The sequence below is a fragment of the Eublepharis macularius genome, chromosome 7 (assembly GCF_028583425.1).
Source record: "Eublepharis macularius isolate TG4126 chromosome 7, MPM_Emac_v1.0, whole genome shotgun sequence".
NCBI lineage: Eukaryota > Metazoa > Chordata > Lepidosauria > Squamata > Eublepharidae > Eublepharis > Eublepharis macularius.
The window spans coordinates 138548746-138569473 of NC_072796.1; the positions used below are offsets into that span (position 1 = coordinate 138548746).

Below are 20728 nucleotides of genomic sequence, written 5' to 3' on the forward strand. Positions count from 1 at the left end.
CCGGGCCCCGGGGCAGGGGGGGGGAGTAAACATTCCCCCTTCAAAGAACTGTAATGTTTCTACATTCAGGGAATCAGCAATGCAGCTTCTATGATTCAGCATGAATTTACGCAGATAAGGAGAGGGAGGTCATGAAGAGATGACCTAGTGCTCGGCTCTCGTGGCCCGTTCTTATATGGCCAGGGTAATGCTGATCACCATTTTGGGGTCAGGAAGGAATTTTTTCTCCAGGGCACATTGCCCAGGGATCTTGGATTCCCCTCCCTTCCTCTGGGAGTCACTGGAAGAGTGGGAGGAGATAGCTGTGAATTTCCTGAACTGTGCAGGGGTTGGACTAAATGACCCTTGGAGTCCTTTCCAGCATTATGTTTCTAACCTTCTGCCAGTAGGGTCGGTGATGACTGAGAATAATAACATTAATAGTAATAACATTCGATTTATACACCACCTTTCAGGACAACTTAATGCCCTCTCAGAGCAGTTTACAAAGTATGTCATTATTATCCCCACAACAAAACACCCTGTGAGGTGGGTGGGGCTGAGAGAGCTCCAGAGAACTGTGACTCGCCCAAGGTCACCTAGCTGGCTTCAAGTGGAGGAGTGGGGAATCAAACCTGGCTCTCCAGATTAGAGTCCCAAGCTATTAACCACTACACCAAATTGGCTCTCCCATTATGGCACTGGCCAGCCCCAGACATGCCTACTTTCAACAAGGTGGCTGGGTACATTGGAGAACCAGACTGAAAACCAATCATCAGGCTTAGGGTCCATCTAGTTCAACATCCCATTTCCATCAGCAGTCAGCCAGATGTTTCTGACCAGCCCAGGTGATGACTGAGAAGGCTTTCAAAATCATGAAACCCTAAGATATCATGGATTGAGCCTGGAGGTGACTCTACCATTCAGGATCACTGACAGCAGTAGATGTTCCACAGGAGCATCTAGACCTGAAATATGACATGTTTGCTGCAAGACCTCATCAGTAATAAACAACACACACCCTCCTGGAACATCAGGATGGATTCATTACACCCAGGCCCAAACACTGGTGGAATTGCAGGCATCGTTCATTACAGGCTCAGGGAAGCAATTCTCGAGTTTTCTATTATGAGCCCTCAGATTGCGAACACTGGCAGCTTTACTATTAAACTCAGTGAAGTCAAGAAGTTCAGTGGTTAAGCACATCCCAGCATAACACCTCAGGTATAATTCCTAGCATTTCCACTTAATGGAGCTCAGGTCATGAGACATACATTTCTATATATTGTGTCACAACAAACAGCCGAAAATCGCCTTTGCCTTTTTAGCTATCACATCACACTGCTGACTCATGTTCAGTGTATGGTCCACTAAGACCCCTAGATCCTTTTCGCACATACTACTGCCAAGACTAGTCTTCCCCATCCTATAATTATGCATTTGATTGTTCCTACCTAAATGCAGAACTTTACATTTATGTCTGTTGAAATTCATTTTATTAGTTTTAGCCCACTTTCCCAGCCTGTCAAGATCATCCTCTGTCCTGATGATGGGGAAACTCGCCCAATATTTATTCACATTTGCCAAAACAGGAAACCGTATTTTTACATCTGTGGGAATGCATTTCCACAATACAAGGCTCTGATATGCACAGGTCTTCAGTGAGGGGCCATTTCCACACACGTTGAATAATGCACTTTCAATGCACTTTCGCAATCCTTTGGAAGTGGATTTTTTTGTTCCACACATGGAAAATCAGTTTCAAATGTTCACTAAAGAGTATTGAAAGTGGATTATCCAACGTGTGAGGAAGCAGCCATCGTCTCTAACGTGTTAGAAGGATTATTCTAGATCATCAACTTATACACATTAGAGAGCCTTACTAAAGACCCGAGTGAGCTTTTTGGAGAATCTCTGAATCATGGATATAAAAGTTAGTGATTTCCCCCTTCAATTTCCATGCTCCACAGTCACAGGGAAGATGGGAGTAGCTATTTTCTGGTTAGTCCTTGAGAGTAACTTCTAGTGATGTTAAGCGAATTTTAAAGAAAACCAGGGGAAAATGTGGGGTGGCAGGTGGCTATGCATTTAATAGGTAGTAATAAACCAAACATCTAACTTAATTCAGGTAAAGGCAAAACAGAAACAAATATTATTTTCACTGGCAAAACAGTTGAACTGGATGAATACTTGTCAGAGATGCTTTAGGCTGATCCTGCACTGGGCAGGGGGTTGGACTAGATGGTCTGTATGGCCCCTTCCAACTCTATGATTCTATGATTCACCAAACCTAAAGATGCTTTCACAGTACTTCACACTGCCAAAAATAGCATCTAAACCTGACTACTTCGGGGCCACTTTTGAGCCAGATGTATTGGGCAAAAACCTGAGAAGAAAGTGGCTAGAGATGGTTTTTTTTTGCTGCCGCTGGGATTCTCACCAAGGCCTGCTCGCATTCAACAATTCTTACTGTTTCTCAAGCATCCGTCGGGACAGAGATAACAAGCACTTTCCACCTTCCAGCTTTCCCGCAGATGTTGATTACTAACCTCAATCTGCTGTATGGCTTCTTCCCTCTGGCGGATTGCCTCCACGTCCTCTTCTGTGATTTCCGAGAGCAAGGCGTGTTCCTGGTTCTGTTCTGGCCACATACTCTCGCCTCCATTAAAGATCTTCTCATCATCAGCCAGGTCAGAAAACGGGGTTTTGGGACTCTGATGAAACAGACACAGGCGACAGGTTTTAGAGTCTTACGATAGAACTCAAAATTGGAGGACTGTTTTGCAGAGGAAGAACTCCTCGGGGAGAAGTCCATGAGCAAAGGTCAAAGGAGCCCCAGAAAACCACCCAGACGTCTATTTCTCACGTTAACTCATTCATGCATTAAAGAGAAGCCCTAATGGGCATTATCTTTCTCTCTATTGCATTTTTATCCCACTTTGCTTTCCTTTCTGAAATTTATTGAAAGATTTTTTTTAAAAAAAAAGAACTAAAAAGGAGCAAAAAGAAAACAAAAAGAGGGAAAGAATAAAGAAAAAAAAGAAAGTCTATATATGTGTGCATGTGTTTATATATGCTGATTCTGTGAACCTGGGCAGAGCATGAGGGGGAGGGCAGGATCAGTGCTTACTTCTCTTGGCCCCTTCTTACATGCCCAGGGTAGCAATTTCCCCCAGGCCAGTTTGGCTAGGGATCCTGATGGCATTTCACCATCTTCTAGGCATGGAGCAAGGGGCAATGGGGGTGTGCATGGTGGGGGGAGGGAGTTGTGAACTTCCTGCATTGTGTGCTGGTTTGACACTTTTACTACACCACACTGCTACTTGGATGGGCAGAGGGAGAACACAGTAGCATAAGCTTGAAACAATATCCCCATAATTTAGGAGGTGGTGGAAAGTGCCATCAAGTCACAGCTGACTTACAGCAACCCCACATGGTTTTCAAGGCAAGAGACATTCACAGGTGGTTTGCCATTGCCTACCCTCCAAGCAATAACCAAGGGTGACAATTAGCTTTCGAGAACTGATGAGATTGGGCTGAACTGTCCAGGTCAGACCAAAAGGTTGGATACCACGGACCAGGTGCCCTCTGGTGGAAGGACCTTTCCCTTGATGTAAGACACTCTTAAGAACATCTTTGGTGTTTGGTGTAGTGGTTAAGAGTGTGGGACTCTAATCAAGCCAGTTTGGTGTAGTAGTTAAGAGAAGCAGGACTCTAATTTGGAGAGCTGAGTCTGATTCCCCACTCCTCCACTTGAAGTCAACTGGGGGACCTTGGGTCAGCCACAGCTCTCTCAGAGCTCTCTCAGCCCCACCCACCTCACAAGGTGATTGTCATGAGCAGGGCTCATTTCGAGGGGGAACACACCAGAACACAGTTCCGGTAGATCCCCTAAGTCAGATGGCCCCGTCCACCTGACTTTAAAAGGTTTGGGGCCATTTAGGCATCGATTGGGGCCAAAATGGCCACAATCGGGGCCAAAACAGCCCTGATTAGGTCGGTGCCGGGTGGCGGAAGCATCGTTTCGGCCCCGATCTAGGCTGTTTTGGCCCCAATCCAGGCTGAAACTGCCCCAAATGGCCATTCTGGGCAGGCCGCAACAGGCCCCAAATGGCCATTTTGGACCCATTTTGGCCTGGACCCATTTTGGACCCGTTTTGGCTGCAACAGGCCTAAAATGGCCATTTTAGACATGTTTGGGCCTGGTTTGGGGTCGAAATGGCCTGGATTGGAGATGAAACAGCTGGGATCGGGTCAGGGCCGGGTGGAGGAAGACTTCTCCACCCAGCACTGACCCGGGGTCCCGGCCGTTTTGGCCCCGATTTGGGCAGAAATGGGCCCAAAATGGCCATTGTCGGCCATTTGGGGCAGTTTCGGCCTGGATTGGGCCCGTTTTGGCCCGAATCATGGCCAAAATGGCCCAGATAGGGTTGGTTCTGGGCAGGGGAAGACTCCCCCACCTGACACCGACCCAGTCCTGCGCCATTCCAGATCCGGGCTGGAACGGGTCAACAATGACCATTTTGGCCCATTTTGGCCCAGATCAGGGCTGAAACAGCCTGGATTGGGCTGGTGCCAGGCGTAGGAAGCCTCCCTGGCCTGGCACTGACCTGGTCCCAGTCATTTCAGCCCCAATCCGGGTCAAAACGGGCCCCCAATAGCCATTGTTGGCCATTTGGTGCAGTTTTGGCCTGGATTGCGGCCAAAACAGCCTAGATCGGGGCCGAAACAGCCCAGATTGGGTCATTGCCCAGTGGGGGAAGCTTCCTATGCCCAGCAAAGACACAGTCTTGGCCATTTCAGCCCCAGTCCTGGCCAAAACAGGCCCAAAATGGTCATTTTGGGCTGTTTTGGGCCCGTTTCAGCCCCGGATTAGGGTCAAAGGGGCCTGGGATGGGTCAGTGCTGGGCAGGGGAGGGTCCCCCTGCTTGGCTCCAACCCGATTCAGTCCTTTTCTGCCCCGATTCTGGTCCAAAAGGCCCCAAATGGCCACTTTCAGCCATTTGAGCTATTTTCTGCCAGCATCGGGGACAGAACTGCCGGGATTTGGTCAGTACCAGGTGGGGGAACCCTCCCCTGCCCAGCACTGATCTGGTCCAGGTTGTTTCGGCCATGATACGGGCCCAAACGTCACCCAAATGGCCATTTCTGTCCCTTTGGGGCCCTTTTCGGCCGGGGTCAGGACCAAAACTGCCAGGATTGGGTTGGTGCCTGGTGGGGGACCCCTCCCCTGCCCGGCACCAACCCAATCCAGGCTGTTTTGGGTTTGATCCAGGCCCAAACAGGCCCCAAATGGCCATTTGGGGCCTGTTTCGGCCTGGATTGTGGGCAAAACGGCCCTGATCAGGCCACTGCCAGGTGGGGGAATATTCCCCCATCTGGCAGCAACCAAATCCTGGTCATTTTGGCCTGATCAAGGCCTGTGGCATATGTTAATGAGTTATGCTAATGAGTTCCTGCAGTTCTTTTTCTATGAAATGACCCCTGGTTATGAGGATAATAATAACATACTTTGTAAACCACTCTGGGTGTTAAGTTGTCCTGAAGGGCGGTATATAAAACAAATGTTGTTGTTGTTTGTTGCTTGTTGTTGTTGTTATCTTGTGTCAGGAGAAGGCTCCTCCACTAAAGCAAGTCACTTCTACTAGCAGAACAGATCTGTGTTATGCAATGCCAGGTTATAAAACATGACATACATTGTTATCTGTACATTTGGAAAACAGCTAAAAAAGTGTGAATAGATAATAAATCTCAGAGAGAAAAATGTGAACAATAAATTACAACTGAAGACATTCTATATATGCAAATGTTTGGAAATTGAATTACTCCTTATAAGGAGTGACTGTGAAATTAAAACTTGCATGCTAATGTAGTTCCATTCATTTGATACCATTTCACTTCTTGGGAAATATTACTGGATGCATTGAGAGAGACATTCAAGTAATCCCACATCTATAAAACTTCTGTTTTGCTGAGCATGTAAACTTCCATTATTTTTTCAAAAGATAATATATGTAGATAATGATGCACATTTAAATACCGGCAGTATAAAATAAAATAATGTGACATTTCCCCTGCTTTTAATAGAGTCTGTGCCCCACCTCCCCAATTTCATGTCATCTGGATGCAAATGCCACAGTTCAGAGAGGATATGATTGTCCATTAAAGTAAATGAATATTGAAATTGGTCATTAAGTTAACAGGTCATTTCAGTTGTACTCCAGCTGAAGTTTAAATTAAGAAACACACACTCACAAATTCCAGAGGGACAGCGGCACTGGTCTTTAGCAGCAAAAAACCAACAGCATAGTATCCTGTGGCACCTTAAAGATCTACAAGTTTAGCACGACAAAGACTTCCATGGACTCAAATGTGCAGCAACACTCTCCCCCAGTTTGCTTGGAACTGGGCCCAGGGGAGGAGGGAATGAGCTATTTACCCCCTAAATGCAAAATTCCTCCATTTAGTCTATGGATGTGAAAGTTGGATGGTGAAGGAAGCTGACAGGAAGAAAACTGATTCATTTGAAATGTGGTGCTGGAGGAGAGTTTTGCAGATAACATGGACAGCCAAAAAAGACAAATATGTGAGTACTAGATCAAATCAAGCCTGAATTCTCCTTAGAAGCTAAAATGACAAGACTAAGGGCCAAGCTACACATGATGAATGACACTTGAACGGCAAGCGGATTGAGTGGAGGGCAAGTGAACAGGGAGAAATACACTTGCTGTTCAAGTGTCATTCGTCATGTGTAGCTTGGCCCTCAGGCTATTGTACTTTGGCCATATCATGTGAAGAAAAGACTCTCTGGAAAAGTCAATAACGCTAGGGAAAGTGGAAGGCAGTAGGAAAATAAGAAGACCCAAAATAAGATGGCTTGAATCAATAAAAGAAGCCACATCCTCCAGTTTGCAGGATCTGAGCAAGTCTGCTATTGATACGATGTTTTGGAGGTCTTTCATTCACAGGATCACCATAGGTCAGAGGCGACTTGACGGCACACAACACACATTAAAGCCCAAGATGGGTTGCTGTGTTAGTCTGTCTGTAACAGCAGAAAAGAGCAAGCGTCCACTAGCACCTATAAGACTATCCAGATTTGTGGTAAGGTATGAGCTTTCATGAGTCACAACTCACTTCTTCAGATACAGCTAGAACAGTAGCCCAGAACATTCTTGAAACGGTTCCAAGAAATCCTGTAATTACTTTTTCTCCTCCTATTTCCTCTTCTCCCCAACCACACTTGCTATTGCGGTACACATTTATTGTTGCGGTGGCAACTCATGAGGGTGACAACTGGCAAATGAGGGGCAGGCAGACGAGCAGAAATTCCGTCCACACAACTATCTCCATCCCTGACCCGTTGATTCTGCATCGTCTAAAACAGGGATCTCTGACATACCTTTTTGGGAACCCACCAGATGTTTTTGGGAAGTGGGCAGGACAAGATGGAGTTTTTGCCAGAAGGACATCTGGTTGGCCATTGCAGATCTGTTTATTTGTATAGATTTTTTAAAAATGTTGCTTTGGGAGCAGCTGCCATCAAGGCACAAGGATTTTCACTAAGCTAATGAAGGTAATCTGGGTGTATACACAAAAACATGTTTAAACAATATATTCTGTTTCAAAGGCATCCTGTTAGACAGAGCTTCTGCCTCAAATGTTGAAAAGCTACTGTTAGAGTTATACATAACTTTGTCAGTCCTTGGCAGGTAGAACCCCCAAGTTTTCCACAGCAAACACACAGGTGTATTGGTTGAAGCAACTTCATTAGAGATCCATCAAGTTCAAGGTGCTCAGACAGCTGGATTGGCAGAAGTGGAGTAAATGGGGTGGGTGATGTAAGTTATAGGGAAAGTTCCCACCATTAGGATAAGGACCGTTAAAGTTTTGGACACAAAAGAGCCGGGGGGGGGGGGTGAATGGGAGAAGCTAGGTTTAGGCTAGACAGAACAAAGAATGAAATCATCTCAGTTCCCAAGAAGGATGCATTTCATGCTGGCCGCAGCCAGCGTTCAAGGACACTTGCTGGAGGCACTGGGAAAGAGAAAGTAAATACTTATGAGATAACCTACTTCCTTAACATCAATAAGAAACTTTTCATGCCCTCAGAGGGCCAGGACTTAACACAGATATGCAGACAGGCATATATGACAAACTTCACTTCTACCATTTTGTGGTTGATGCCACCCTTTGTGGTGGCTAGGGTTGCCAGCCTCCCGTTGATGGCTGGAGTTCTCCTGGAAATGCAGCTGATCTCCAGCTGACAGAGATCAGTTCCAGTGGAGAAAATGACTACTTTGGAAGGTGGCATGATATGACATTTTATCCTACTGGAGCCTGTCCCCATAACCTGCCCTCTCCAGACTGTACTCCCCAAAGTCTCCAGGAACACAGAGCGATCAACCTTAGTTGGTGGCTCTACTCTGTGTCGAAGTCCCAGTGGTGCCTACAGACTCAAAAAGGAAGGGGACCCCTGATCTAAAACCAACTGAGGGCTACATTTCCCAGGGCATAACATCTGAGGCACTGGGGAAGAAAAGAAGGAAAAGGATTTCCATCAGCCCATGAAAAAGCTGGCTGACAATCTGGCGAGTCACCAGAAATGTCTGGTACTGCCCCAGCAGCCATAGTAAGCCACAGTCGTTGTTATGGACAGTGAGGGAAAAGAGAAACGGAGAGCGAGAAAGATGTGATGGGCAGTGAGGGAGAAGAGGAAAGGAGACAGGGGAGGAAGGAGATGCATTCTTCATCAGCTCAGATATGCAATCCAAGCAAGAGAAGAATTTGGAGGATGAAATGCTCACCTCCATAAAGTAAGTTGTACATGTTGTCAAGGGCCATATTTTCAATGATAGGAAATGCAAGTTTGGAGGGCATCTCTTAAGGCCTAATTACAAATTTCATTTTCCTAAGGATATCTCTGGGTCAGGCTGAGAGACATGGAGGTCTCAGATTCCCAGGCATACACAACCTAATTTGGATCGGAAGCGTGGTACATGGGGTACCTTTCGCCTACACCATTTTCCAAATGGACACAGACCTGGGGAACCAATTTGGACCTGTGTGAGCCCAATCCCTTAACCTGAGTATGAGACGTCCCTGTGGAAAATGTAATGTTTACTGAGGCCCTTAGAAGAACTCTCTATATCAGAGTCATCTAAGTAAGTATATATGTTGACTATGTGAAGAAGATGGTTGTCAAGAATGTTCTCCTTAACCTGGGTGGGGAGGGAAGAAATGTGTTACAGGAAGAATGATCAAAGAGGAGGGGACTCAAAATAAAACTTGTTAGCACAAATAATGGTTGGAATTGTAGAAAAGAGCAAGAATCCAGTAGTACCTATAAGACTAACAAAATTTGTGGCAGGGTAGGAGGTTTTGTGAGTCACAGCTCACTTCTTCAGGTACTTGATGCTGTGTTAGCCTGTCTGTAGCAGTAGAAAAGAGCAAGAGTCCAGTAGCACCTACAAGACTAACAAAATTTGTGGTAGGGTAGGAACTTTTGTGAGTCACAGCTCACTTCTTCGGATAGCAAAATCAAAAAGAGTCCAGTAGCACCTTTAAGACTAACCAATTTTATTGTAGCATAAGCTTTCGAGAATCAAGTTCTCTTCTTCAGATGCATGATCCAAACTATTCTTCGGATAGAAATATCTGAAGAAGTATCTGAAGAAGTGAGCTGTGACTCACAAAAACTCATACCCTACCTCGAATTTCATTAGTCTTGTAGGTGCTACTGGACTCTTGCTCTTTTCTACTGCTATAAGCAGACTAACATGGCTACCCATCTTGGTTTATCTCCAGGTGGAATTTTATTTAATATACAACCAGGAACATAAAAGATTGACATCTCTGCTCATTTTTCCTGCTCTTTCCTCTAGGAAATATTTTGTATAATGGTGAGATGTGCTTGGGGGAAAGAAATCATCCTACTTATTTATGGGCACTTCAGCTAAGAGGTGTCTCAAAAATAATGTTACCCGAAGGTCAAAACAGACCTGGGTTTTTCTGCATCTTTTGTAAATATTTATTTACAGGATTTTTAACCTGCTTTTCTGCCCTCACAGGGCCACTAAGGTGGCTCACAAATTAAAATACATAAATTAAAATGTCATCTTAAAAGCCGTAAAAACGAACACAGAAATGCATAATTAAAACAACTTAAAACTAGAACTTAAAATATATACATATCATTTTTTTATAAAGTTAAAACATTAGGAAGGGAGGATGGAATCACTTAGAGGATGTTAAGCAAAACAAAAATAAAAAAAATAAAAAAAAAATTAAAAAAGTCTTCACCCACTGGTAGAAGACAGCAACAGAAGGGGACAGGCGAATCTCTCTAGGCTGAGAGTTACAGAGTTTTGGCGCCACCACTAAGAAGGCCCACTCCCGTGCTGCTACTTGCCTAGTCTCGGATGAAGGGGATAACTGAAGAATGGCCTCCCAAGATGATCACAGTGGCTGAGTAGGTTCATAAGAGAATGACTATCCTTCAGGTATGTTGGTCTCAAGCCTTATAGGGCTTTTAAAGTCAACACCAGAACCTTGAATTGTGTCCAACAACAGATTGGGAGTCAGTGTAGATGAGGCAAAACTGGAGTGATATGTTCTTGTGTCCAACCCCAGTCAGCATCCTGGCTGCAGCATTCTGCATCAACTGAAGTTTCCAAACACTTTTCAGAGGAAACCCCATGTAGAGCGCATTGCAGTAATCTAATGGAGATGTAATCAAGGCACGTATCTTAGTAGCCCATTTTTTTCTGCCCAGGAAAGGCCACTAGAGATGGATATGAACGGAAATATGAACCAAAGTTCGGCATGAATCGGGCCAGTTCATGGTTCACAAACCAGACCAGTTCCGCCACAAACTTTAGGCTGGTTAATTTGGTTCATTTTTCAGTTCGTCATTGCAGATAGCCTGGTGCCGATCAATCAATTTCCTAGGCAACGGGGGAGATGAGTTTTCTGCAGACCTTTTGCTGACCCAGAAATGATGTTTTGCTGACCCAAAAGTGACCTTTTCACAAACCAAATGAACCACTTCGCGAACCGAGGCAAGTTCGTGAAAGTTTGTGGTTCATGGTTCGTGAAACACGATGAACTGCATGGTTCATTTTTTCCCCTGTTCATGCCCATCCCTAAAGGCCACAACTGACTAACCAGTCAAAGATAGTTAAAAGTACCTGTGACCACAGCTGCCACCTGCTTATCCAACAGTAGACTTGGGCCCAAGAGCACCCTTTAACTAAGAAATATTTCTTTCAAGGAGAGTGCAACCCCATCTAGAACATGTGAATCCTGGGTCAGACCTTCTGCTCACCAATAACACTTCCATTTTGTCAGGATTAGACTTCAGTTTATTAGCCCACATCCACTCCCAAACAGCCTCCAGGCACTGTTTCAGGGTTTCTACAGCCTCCCTAGGATTAGCTGGAAGTGTGAGATAGAGTGAGATAAACATGGCTCATTTTGAGGGGGAATGCGCAGGAACGCAGTTCCGGTAGTTCTCCAAAGAGGTTACATGTCAGGTGGCCCCACCCACCTGTTTTTTGGCTATTTTGGCCTGTTTCGGCCTGGATTTGGCCCAAAATGTCCAGGATCAGGCCTAAAACAGCCAGGATTGGTCCCAAAACGGCCAGGATCAGGCCTCTGATGGGTGGTGGATCACTCTCCCGCTCAGCAGTGGCCCAATTCTGACAATTTTCAGCCCCTTTTCGGCCATTTTCAGTCCCTTTTTGCCATTTTGGGCCCAATTTCGACCCAGAATGGCCAGGATGGGGGCCAAACAGCCAGGATAGGTGATGTCAGGGGTGTGGCATATGTAAATCAGTTATGCTAATGACACACTTCTGGTGATGGCGAGGGGTGTGACAAATGCTAATGAGATATGCTAATGAGTCCCTGCAGCTCTCTTTCTACGAAATGACCCCTGGAGCTGTCCTCATATTGGTGACAATCCAGCCCAAATCTCTCAATGTCCTCGCCCAGCAGATTCACATAGATGTTAAAAAGCATGTCGACATAATGGCATTCACTCAGGTGGCATTTTCTCCAGATGACACTCCTAGATTTTTTATGAGTGCTTTTTAAAATTTTATAGCCCCGTTTGATAATGGGAGGACTGAAAAGCAGTGTTTTATTTAGCCCATGGCAGAGTAAAAAGGCGCAGAAGGTATACCCAAGTCAGTCATAAAATACACTGTGTATTCTTAACCTGACCTTATCTCCAAGGAAGGGTAATGCTTTCTCCACTGCATTCTCCTGAGCTTGCAAAATCTGAAATGGCACACTTTGTATCAAATATCCCCCTACCCCATTTGCAAAGTGGTCTAAGAAGGGACAGCATTACTCAGATAACTGGGGAGGGGGATGAACGTATTAAAGACTGCACTTCACTTTGTCTTTTCTTTCTGTCTTTCTTTCCAGTGCTGATCGTTCAGGGTGAATAGCGAAGTACATCACAACGGTCAGACTTGTCTCCACTGTAATGAGTGGTTCCAAGATGAGGGATTCCAGAAAAGACAAAACTACGGTATCTGCACAGGGACATTTTCCTGTCACCTGTTGTTTATAACCTCCATTTGCAGAGTTTGAGACAAAGTACAGAGATGCTGGAAAAAGGATTCTTCTTACCAGCTAAACACACTCTGTTCTCTGGGTAACTCCTAAGTATAACAACAACAAGCAACAAGCAACAACAACAATAACATTTGATTTATATACCACCCTTCAGGACAACTTAACACCCACTCAGAGAGGTTTTCAACTTATGTTATTATTATCTCCACAACAATCACCCTGTGAGGTGGGTGGGGCTGAGAGAGCTCTGAGAGAGCTGTGACTGATGAATTTGGGCAGGTAAGGGAAAGGATGGGACAGTTACAATGTCCTCCTTGCTCACATTCACATATCTTAAAAATAATAAATAAAATATTTTTAAATTTTCCAAGAAAAGGTTAAACATACAAATATGGAAAAAGCTACAGTAGAGATTCATAATAGCTATAGTAAAGATTCATAAATTCAACATAACATTGTATGCAAGAAGCCAATTGATGAAATAATATAAAGAGTAGTAAATAGCAAGTACTTTAAGGCTACTTGGAATCGAGTTTTTCCACTTCTCTTTTTTCTCTATATATTTAAGGAGACCATCTTTCCAGAAAATTGAAAGAACATATTTTCAGCTGTTGAGATGCAAATAGATACTTTATCCATAACTAAGTATTCCCATATTTTATTGACTCAATGTTGTATAGGTGGATATTGTTTAAGTTACCAGTGCTTTGCAATGATTGTTTTTGTGGTCACCAACCTAAATACATTCACATATCTTAATGCTACGGCTGCCTGTACAATAGGGTTGCTAACCACCAGATGGGGTCTGGAAATCTCCAGCAATTATAACTGATTTCTAGAGTATGGAGGAGAAAATGGCTGCTTTGGAGGCTAGAACTTATGGCATTATGCTCCACTAACGCTCCTCCCTTCCACAAACTCCACCATTTTTAGGCTTTACCCCTAAACTTCCAAGAATTTCCCAACCCCGAGATGGCAACCTTACTGAACAAATCCTTTATCTGGAATGGAAAACCACATATTAAAATGTTTCCTCCACTTTTGGGATGGTAGAGATAGAAGATGTATTTTCTTTTCCCTCCAACCCATGAAGGAATCCTTCTGGTCTATTTTTAGGACTATTTGGGGATGCTTCTCGATTTTATAAATGCCACAAAAAAGATGTTTTGAGCACTATCGATATCAAGGCTATTCAGTTTTGTTTACTTCAGTTTTGTCTATCTGCATTCACCACTGGGTGCTGCAAACCCTTTAACAGAGAGGAACAATTTACAATACATTCTTTAAAAAAAATCACAATAAACATGCTGCCATTATGGCAACTGGTCTCAAGGAATAGTAATATCTGTCAGCAGCTTATCTCTGAATTTCTCAGCTGCATTACCAAATAACATTATCCCATGCATTACAAAAGTAAGAAGGTAACAGATTCCCCAGACCTATTTGAATATATGTCATGTGTTAATCAGATTTCATGGAAATCTATCTCTCGGATCATTGTGCTACGGGCAAGAAAGGAGACAGTCGAATTTGCAATTGAATTAAGGCCACAGACATAACAAACCCCGACAACGACAAACGTCTAAACATTCTTGCAACCTTATCAAAATCCACAAGGCTTTAATTGAACACCTGTTCAGGTGTGCAAAATTGCAAAGAGAAAAAAGCATTGCTGGGTCTGCTCTAGACATCTATGTGCAGAATTTGTCACTTCCAGCAAGCCTCCATTGGATCAAGCCCCCCGAATTTTGCAGCCCTTCCAACCATAAGGAGAAGCTTACGCTTCTTCACTTGCATACACATGAAGGTATGCAGCCGGCGGTGTCTGGCTGTATATGTGGACATCCGGGTAAGTGATAAGGGACATGATTTCACTACAGATCCAGTCTAAATTGGGCCTCTGCATGTCTAGGAATTAAACTCTGAGAAGGGAACCTCCGGTAGATGTCAGAATGGAGGTGGAATACAAGGAGTAGGGGTATATCTATCTATCTATCTATCTATCTATCTATCTATCTATCTATCTATCTATCTATCTATCTATCTATCTATCTATCTATCTATCTATCTATCTATCTATCTATCTATCTAGATAGATAGATAGATAGATAGATAGATAGATAGATAGATAGATAGATAGATAGATAGATAGATAGATAGATAGATAGATAGATAGATAGATAGATAGATATGTCATTTATATTCCACCTTTCTCACTGAGACTCAAGGCAGATTACATAAGCCATTTTGCAAAACTCTTGCGAGAAGACACTATCTTCCACTTTTTTTTGTGACGTTCCGCAGCATTCCAGATGAAGGTGAGTAGTGTGGAAATGGCTATAGTGTGAGATTAGTACAATCAGTGGCAAGGACAAGGGCAGGCATTTCCATACAGTGCCAAGAACATTTCCATAAACAATGTCATGGGGTAAATGAATATAAGTTTACACCGACATGGTATGAGCAAGGATCCAGTATGGGGTTGAGGAATTGCTGAAACAGAACAAAATTCTAGGACTTATATTAAACAGCACAGGTAGGATATAGGAGTACATATTGAAAGCAGCAGATAATATGTAAGGCAACATAATAGTGAAATCTAACTCATTAGCGAAACGGATGACTATATAAATTACAGAGGAGTTAGCCTGAAGATGGTGTTGGAATAGGCCTGCTTTTGGACACTGGGGGGGCGCTGCATGTCTCTTTGAATGTAATGTGTAAGTCTAGCAATCTGCCACTCTCTTGTCTAAGGTGGGAACGCCTACTGACTACTCCTCTCTTGCCTCTGTGCCTCTTGGGAAATCTCTCTCTCCACATGGTCTTCCAAAATGAAGGGATGTAAATCCTCCATGCTCTTTATGGAGTCCCCTTTTACCCAGCCTTGCTGCCTACTTTTTCAGGCCGTGGCATTAGAATAGGGAATGTAACTCTTTAGAAAAGGATCTTTCCCTTCTTATTACCAGAAAATATTGCTATGGAAGAAATCTGCTACAATAAACTGTAAGTTCTATCTTTCTATGATTTTGTCTGAAGACTAATTAATTAATGCATGTTTTTAAGGGTTTAAATGCTTCTGACTATATTACTTTGCTAAGTTACTAAACTAAACCAAAATAAATATATACTTCCAATAGACGGCAATTGACATGTTAATGGAAAATTAAGGAACACGTGCTAAAGATAAATTCCAGATTGAGGTCTAACTAAAGTGGCAATTTTTGACAATTCCCTTTTCACTAATGGGTGGGGGAGGAGGAAGAAGAGACGATGATGAAGACAAAGACGAAGAAGAAGAAGAGTTGGTTTTATACCTCACCCTTCACCACTTGAAGGAGTTTCAGAGCGGCTTACAATTCCTTCCTCAGCAAGGGTAGTAACGGCAAGTAAATGGAAAGACAAAGACTGCCCAACCCGAGAAAATTGGAAAGATAAAATGACAGAATATGTGGCAATGGCAAAACTAACAAATTATATAAATAGAAGACCCATCTGAAAATTAAAAAAGAAATGGGAAAATTACTTTGCCTATTGTAGATAAAGATGAGAAATAAAAAAATATGAATAAATAACGTAAATTTGGATAGGAGCTCAGATTAACAGAGGTCACAGAAACATTTTCTATTTTAAGTCTCAAATTTTCCAAAATAGAAACATATATTATTCAATTTGACTAATTTAGTATAGTTAACATTCTTTGGCACATTATAGTATACTATTGCTAGTATTAAAATGTACAGATTATAATATGCTTTATGAAATTAGTTTGAAGGTAAAAAAAACACAACAGCAAATATTGTTAAATACTTTATAATACAATATAATATTTTAAATGTTTTATTTAATAGCGAGACATAGTAAAAGAGAGAGGAAATGTCTCTGAGAATGGTTGTTATAAACTTCAACATGATATTCAAATGATATATAGTAATTGTACTCTGAATATTCTATGTAATGGGTATCTTAATCTTCCCTTAGTGTTATGTATATTCCTGTTTTCCATTATTTTTCTTTTTCTGTATCCTCTTCATTGGTCAGAAAATAATAATAATGAAAATCACTTTCCCTTCCTCTACCCACAACATCCTGTGAGGTGGGTGGGGCTGAGAGAACTCTGAGAGAGCTGTGACTGATCCAAGGTCACCCTGCTGGCTTCAAGCGGAGAAGAGGGGAATCAAACCTGGCTCTCCAGATTAGAGTCCTGCTGCTCTTAACCACTATATCAAACTGGCTCTCTAAGCCATGGGAAGAGCCATGGCTTAGTGGCTGAGCATCTGCTCGGTATGCACAAGTCCCCAGATTCAATCCCTGGCTTCTCCAGTTGAAAGGATCAGACATTAGATGAAGACCTTTGCCTGAGACCTTAGAGAGCCACTACCAGTGTGAGGAGACAATACAGACCCTGATGGACCAAGGGTCTGATAAGGGAGCTTCATGTGTTCAACCTCCCTCCACATTTTGTGGAGATCAGTTGGAAGACGGGGTAGGAAAGTCCTACTTTGTTGATGGAAACTCGAGTCTGGATCCAACCCATTGATTTGTAATCAGTAAACTATCTGGGAACACCCTGGAGGCAGCAGGTCAGAGTCTTTCCCAAGTGATGAGGTCTGATAGACCTCACGTGGTAGAGATTGCTTAGTGTACACCAGTTTGGTATAGTGGTTAGGAGCGGCAGGACTCTAATCTGGAGAGCCAGGTTTGATTGCCCTCTACTTGAAGCCAGCTGGGTGACCTTGGGATAGTCACACAGCTCTCACAGATTGTTCTACCTACATCTTACTATTACATAAAGGTACATTTCCAAGCATAGGGGAGAAGATTGTGTTTATCCTTCACTTTATTCTTTGTTTGGTGTACAGAGAGACAATTTTGCTCATGTTTTTCCCCCGTTGTGTAATTAATGGCTTTAATATCAAATAAAGGTGTTTGAGGGTTTTTGGTGTGAATTTTGTGTTATTGTGCTCATTCTGCACCCACACAGAAATTTAAGTTGATCCATATGCACCAATGCACAAGAAAGGTGGCCACAGTTTTTATGTGAAGTAGGGGAAAGAAAAAAGAAAATTAAAGAGAAAGAGAACAATGTGGTTTTGCTTCAAGAAGGGCTGAACTGGCATTTCTCCACAAGTTCATGGAAATGGCAGCGGTGCCGTGGTCTTGGGTCTGTTTGTTTGCTTGCTTGCTTGTTTGTTTAATTTATATCCCGCTCTCCCCATGAATGGGCTCAGGGTGGCTCACAGCAAGCATAAAATACAATAGGTTCATCATTAAAAAAAACTATAAAATCAAAGGTAATTTAAAACAATCATTAAAATACTTCAGGCACCTTCTATGTATAGGCCACATAAATAGACAATTGGCAGCCGCATATGAGCCATAACATGTGGGTATACACATGACCGAGGGCAGTCACGGAAAAGGTGGTGGTCTTGGGTGGAAGGGTGAAAGGACAGCCGCTGGTCCTCATACAAAGGCCTGTTGGAACATCTCCGTTTTACTGAACTGTAACAGGTCTTACAGGGCCCAGATCTCCAGGGGTAGAGTGTACCACCAGGCCAGGGCCACAGCAGAAAAGGCCTGGGCCCTGGTTGAGACCAGTTGTATGTCCTTCAGGCCAGGGATCATAAGGAGCTGCTTGTCTGTAGAGCACAATGTCCTTCAGGGGACATAATGGGAGAGGCGGTCCCACAGGTATGCTGCCCCCAGTCCGTGCAGAGCTTTAAACACCAAGGTCAATACCATGAGCCGGATCCAGAACTTCACTGGGAGCCAGTGCAGCTGGCACAGCACAGGATGGATGTGTGCTCGGATTGGCGTTCCAGTGAGAAGACGTGCCGCTGCATTCTGGACCAGCTGTAACTTTCAGGTGATGCCCAAGGGCAGCCCAGTGTCGAGTGAGTTGCAGTAGTCTAACCTAGAGGTGACCGTTACATGGATTACTGTGGCCAGGTCTTGAGATGAGAGATAGGGCGCCAGTTGCCTGGCCTGTCAAAGATTTTAAAAAAGCTGACCTGGCAACGGTCGTGATCTGGGCCTCCATTGAAAGTGTGGCATCCAAAATCACGCCCAGGCTCCTCACTGTCAACAAAGGTTTCAGTTGTACCCCATCAAGAGCTGGGAGTCGGGTCCCCAACTCTATTGCCCCACAACCCAGACACAGAACCTCCATCTTCAGGGAATTCAATTTCCGGAGCGGCTGGGACAAAACAAGGTCATCGAGACCCAGCGTGGCGGGATTCTTTGAGAAGGACAAAATGGCGGCAGCACGAAAAATGCGTATGGGCCGTGCGAGCAGAGGCAAAGAAGCACAAGTGCGCCTTTTGAGAACTCGCACTCGATGGAATTTCACAACATCGAAAAATGTTTTCTGAGAAACAAACAAACAAAAAAACTCCCACCCCCACGCAGAAACGCAAGAATGGAAATTCCTCACCCGTTCCGTTGAGATCAAAGTGCGCATTGTCGCACTTTGAACAATGCATTTCCGTTCTTGCACAAATTGCGCCCGCTTTTTTTTTAAAAAAGCGCCCCGTCATTGGCTGGCGGAGGGGAAAGGGGCAGGCCTCTGAGTGGTGACGGGGCATCGAGAACAGTGCAAACCCGTACTCGGATGTTCACACCGACAGCCTATAGCACGCAACAGAGCGCCATGAAGCGCAGGTAAGATGGGACGGGGTTTGACGGGTGCGAACGGGGAAAGAGCGAAAGCACTCGCTTTATTAGTGCCCATCTGGAATCGGCCCTGGAGATGTGAATTCCTCATTGAGCTCTGGGCAGGTTTCCCTTCATAGAACAAGCTGCTGGCGAGACTCATTCTGGCACACACAACCATCACAGCAACCGGACAGAGCAAGCAGAGATCACCTAAAATAAACATGAAAAGATCTGGAACCTGAAAAAGGAGAAGGGCTGAGCGTACAACTCTGGCCAAAGGGTTTAGTTTAATTTTCTTTGGCGAAGGAGGGGCAGAATACACACTTGAACCCAAACATGAAGCTGAATTAGACCATCAGTCCCTCGAGGTCAGTATTGTGTTTCTCCACTGACTCAGGTAGGGGTCTTTCACATCACCAATTTGGATATGAGCCACAAATAATGTCAGCCTGCTGTCCAAAGCAGAACTGGGACGCAGATCATTGGCCCATCTAACCTAGAACGGTCTCCTCTTGACTGTCAGCGTCTCTCCAAGGTTTTAGGCAGAGAAAAGTCCTTCCCAGCATCTACTGCTAGAGATCCTTTAACTGGACATTGATTAGGCATCCTGCCAGAGAAATATAACTCGTACAAACACCCTTGACTACGACCAAAGTAAGCTTAGCGTTGCCAGTTCTGGTTTCAGAAATAGGTGGAGATTTGGGAGTGGAGCTTGGGAAAGGTGGGGTTTGGGGAGGGGGAGGATCTTAAAATAGGGTTGCCAAATCCAGGTTGGAAAATTTCTGCAGATTTGGGGATGAAGCCTGGGAAGGGTGGGGTTTGGGGAGGGGAAGGGCCTTAGCGGGGTTTAATGCCATGATGTCCACATTCCCAATAGGGGTGCCAGTCCCCCACTAGGGGTGGGAGATTCCCCGCTCCCACTCTCCACTCCCCCATCCCCTCTTACTTATCCAGCAGGGAAAAAGTGGGGGAATGTGCCTCCTGGGGTATGCTCCCAGGCAGCGTGGTGCGCTCCCACGCTCTGCAGTGGACCAATTTGGGACCCACGTGGGCCGAATCACTCCAGTTTGGGGCCTAAATTAGCCCACTAGGAACACATTCCTGCGCTCGACAGCAGGGCGAATTGTGTCTGTTTTGGCCAAAATCGGCCTGCTGCGAAGAGCGGGAGCACTCCAGGGCCCATTGCGCCACCCCAACAGCACTCCTGCGCTCCGCAGCAGACCAATTTTGGTCCCAAATGGGCCCAATTCAGCCTGCTGCAGAGCGCAGGAGTGCTGCCGGGAGAGCCCTGAAGAGCTCCTGTGGATCGGCCTGCTGTGGAGCGCCCCCAGGGGTGGCACGAGGCCCTTCACGATGATATCAGTTCTCAGAAGACTATGAAAAAGGGGAGTGCCAGGTCTCCTGCCTCCCACCTGGAGGGTGAGGGGACCGGGCAACCCTAATTTCCCAAGCAGCCATTTTCTCCCGGGGGACTGATCTCCGTAGTTTGAAGATTAATAGTAATTCTAGG

At 44.5% G+C, this 20728-nt stretch overlaps 1 protein-coding gene across 3 annotated transcripts in view; it reads right to left on the bottom strand.

The window, feature by feature from the left end:
- Nucleotides 1-20728, bottom strand: part of TSNARE1 (t-SNARE domain containing 1) — a 635428-nt gene that overhangs the window by 250756 nt on the left and 363944 nt on the right. For all 3 annotated transcript variants that reach the window (XM_054984298.1, XM_054984299.1, XM_054984301.1), the window contains exon 9: nucleotides 2529-2693. In XM_054984298.1, coding sequence (XP_054840273.1) covers nucleotides 2529-2693 — 165 coding nt within the window. The remainder of the gene's footprint in view (nucleotides 1-2528; nucleotides 2694-20728) is intronic.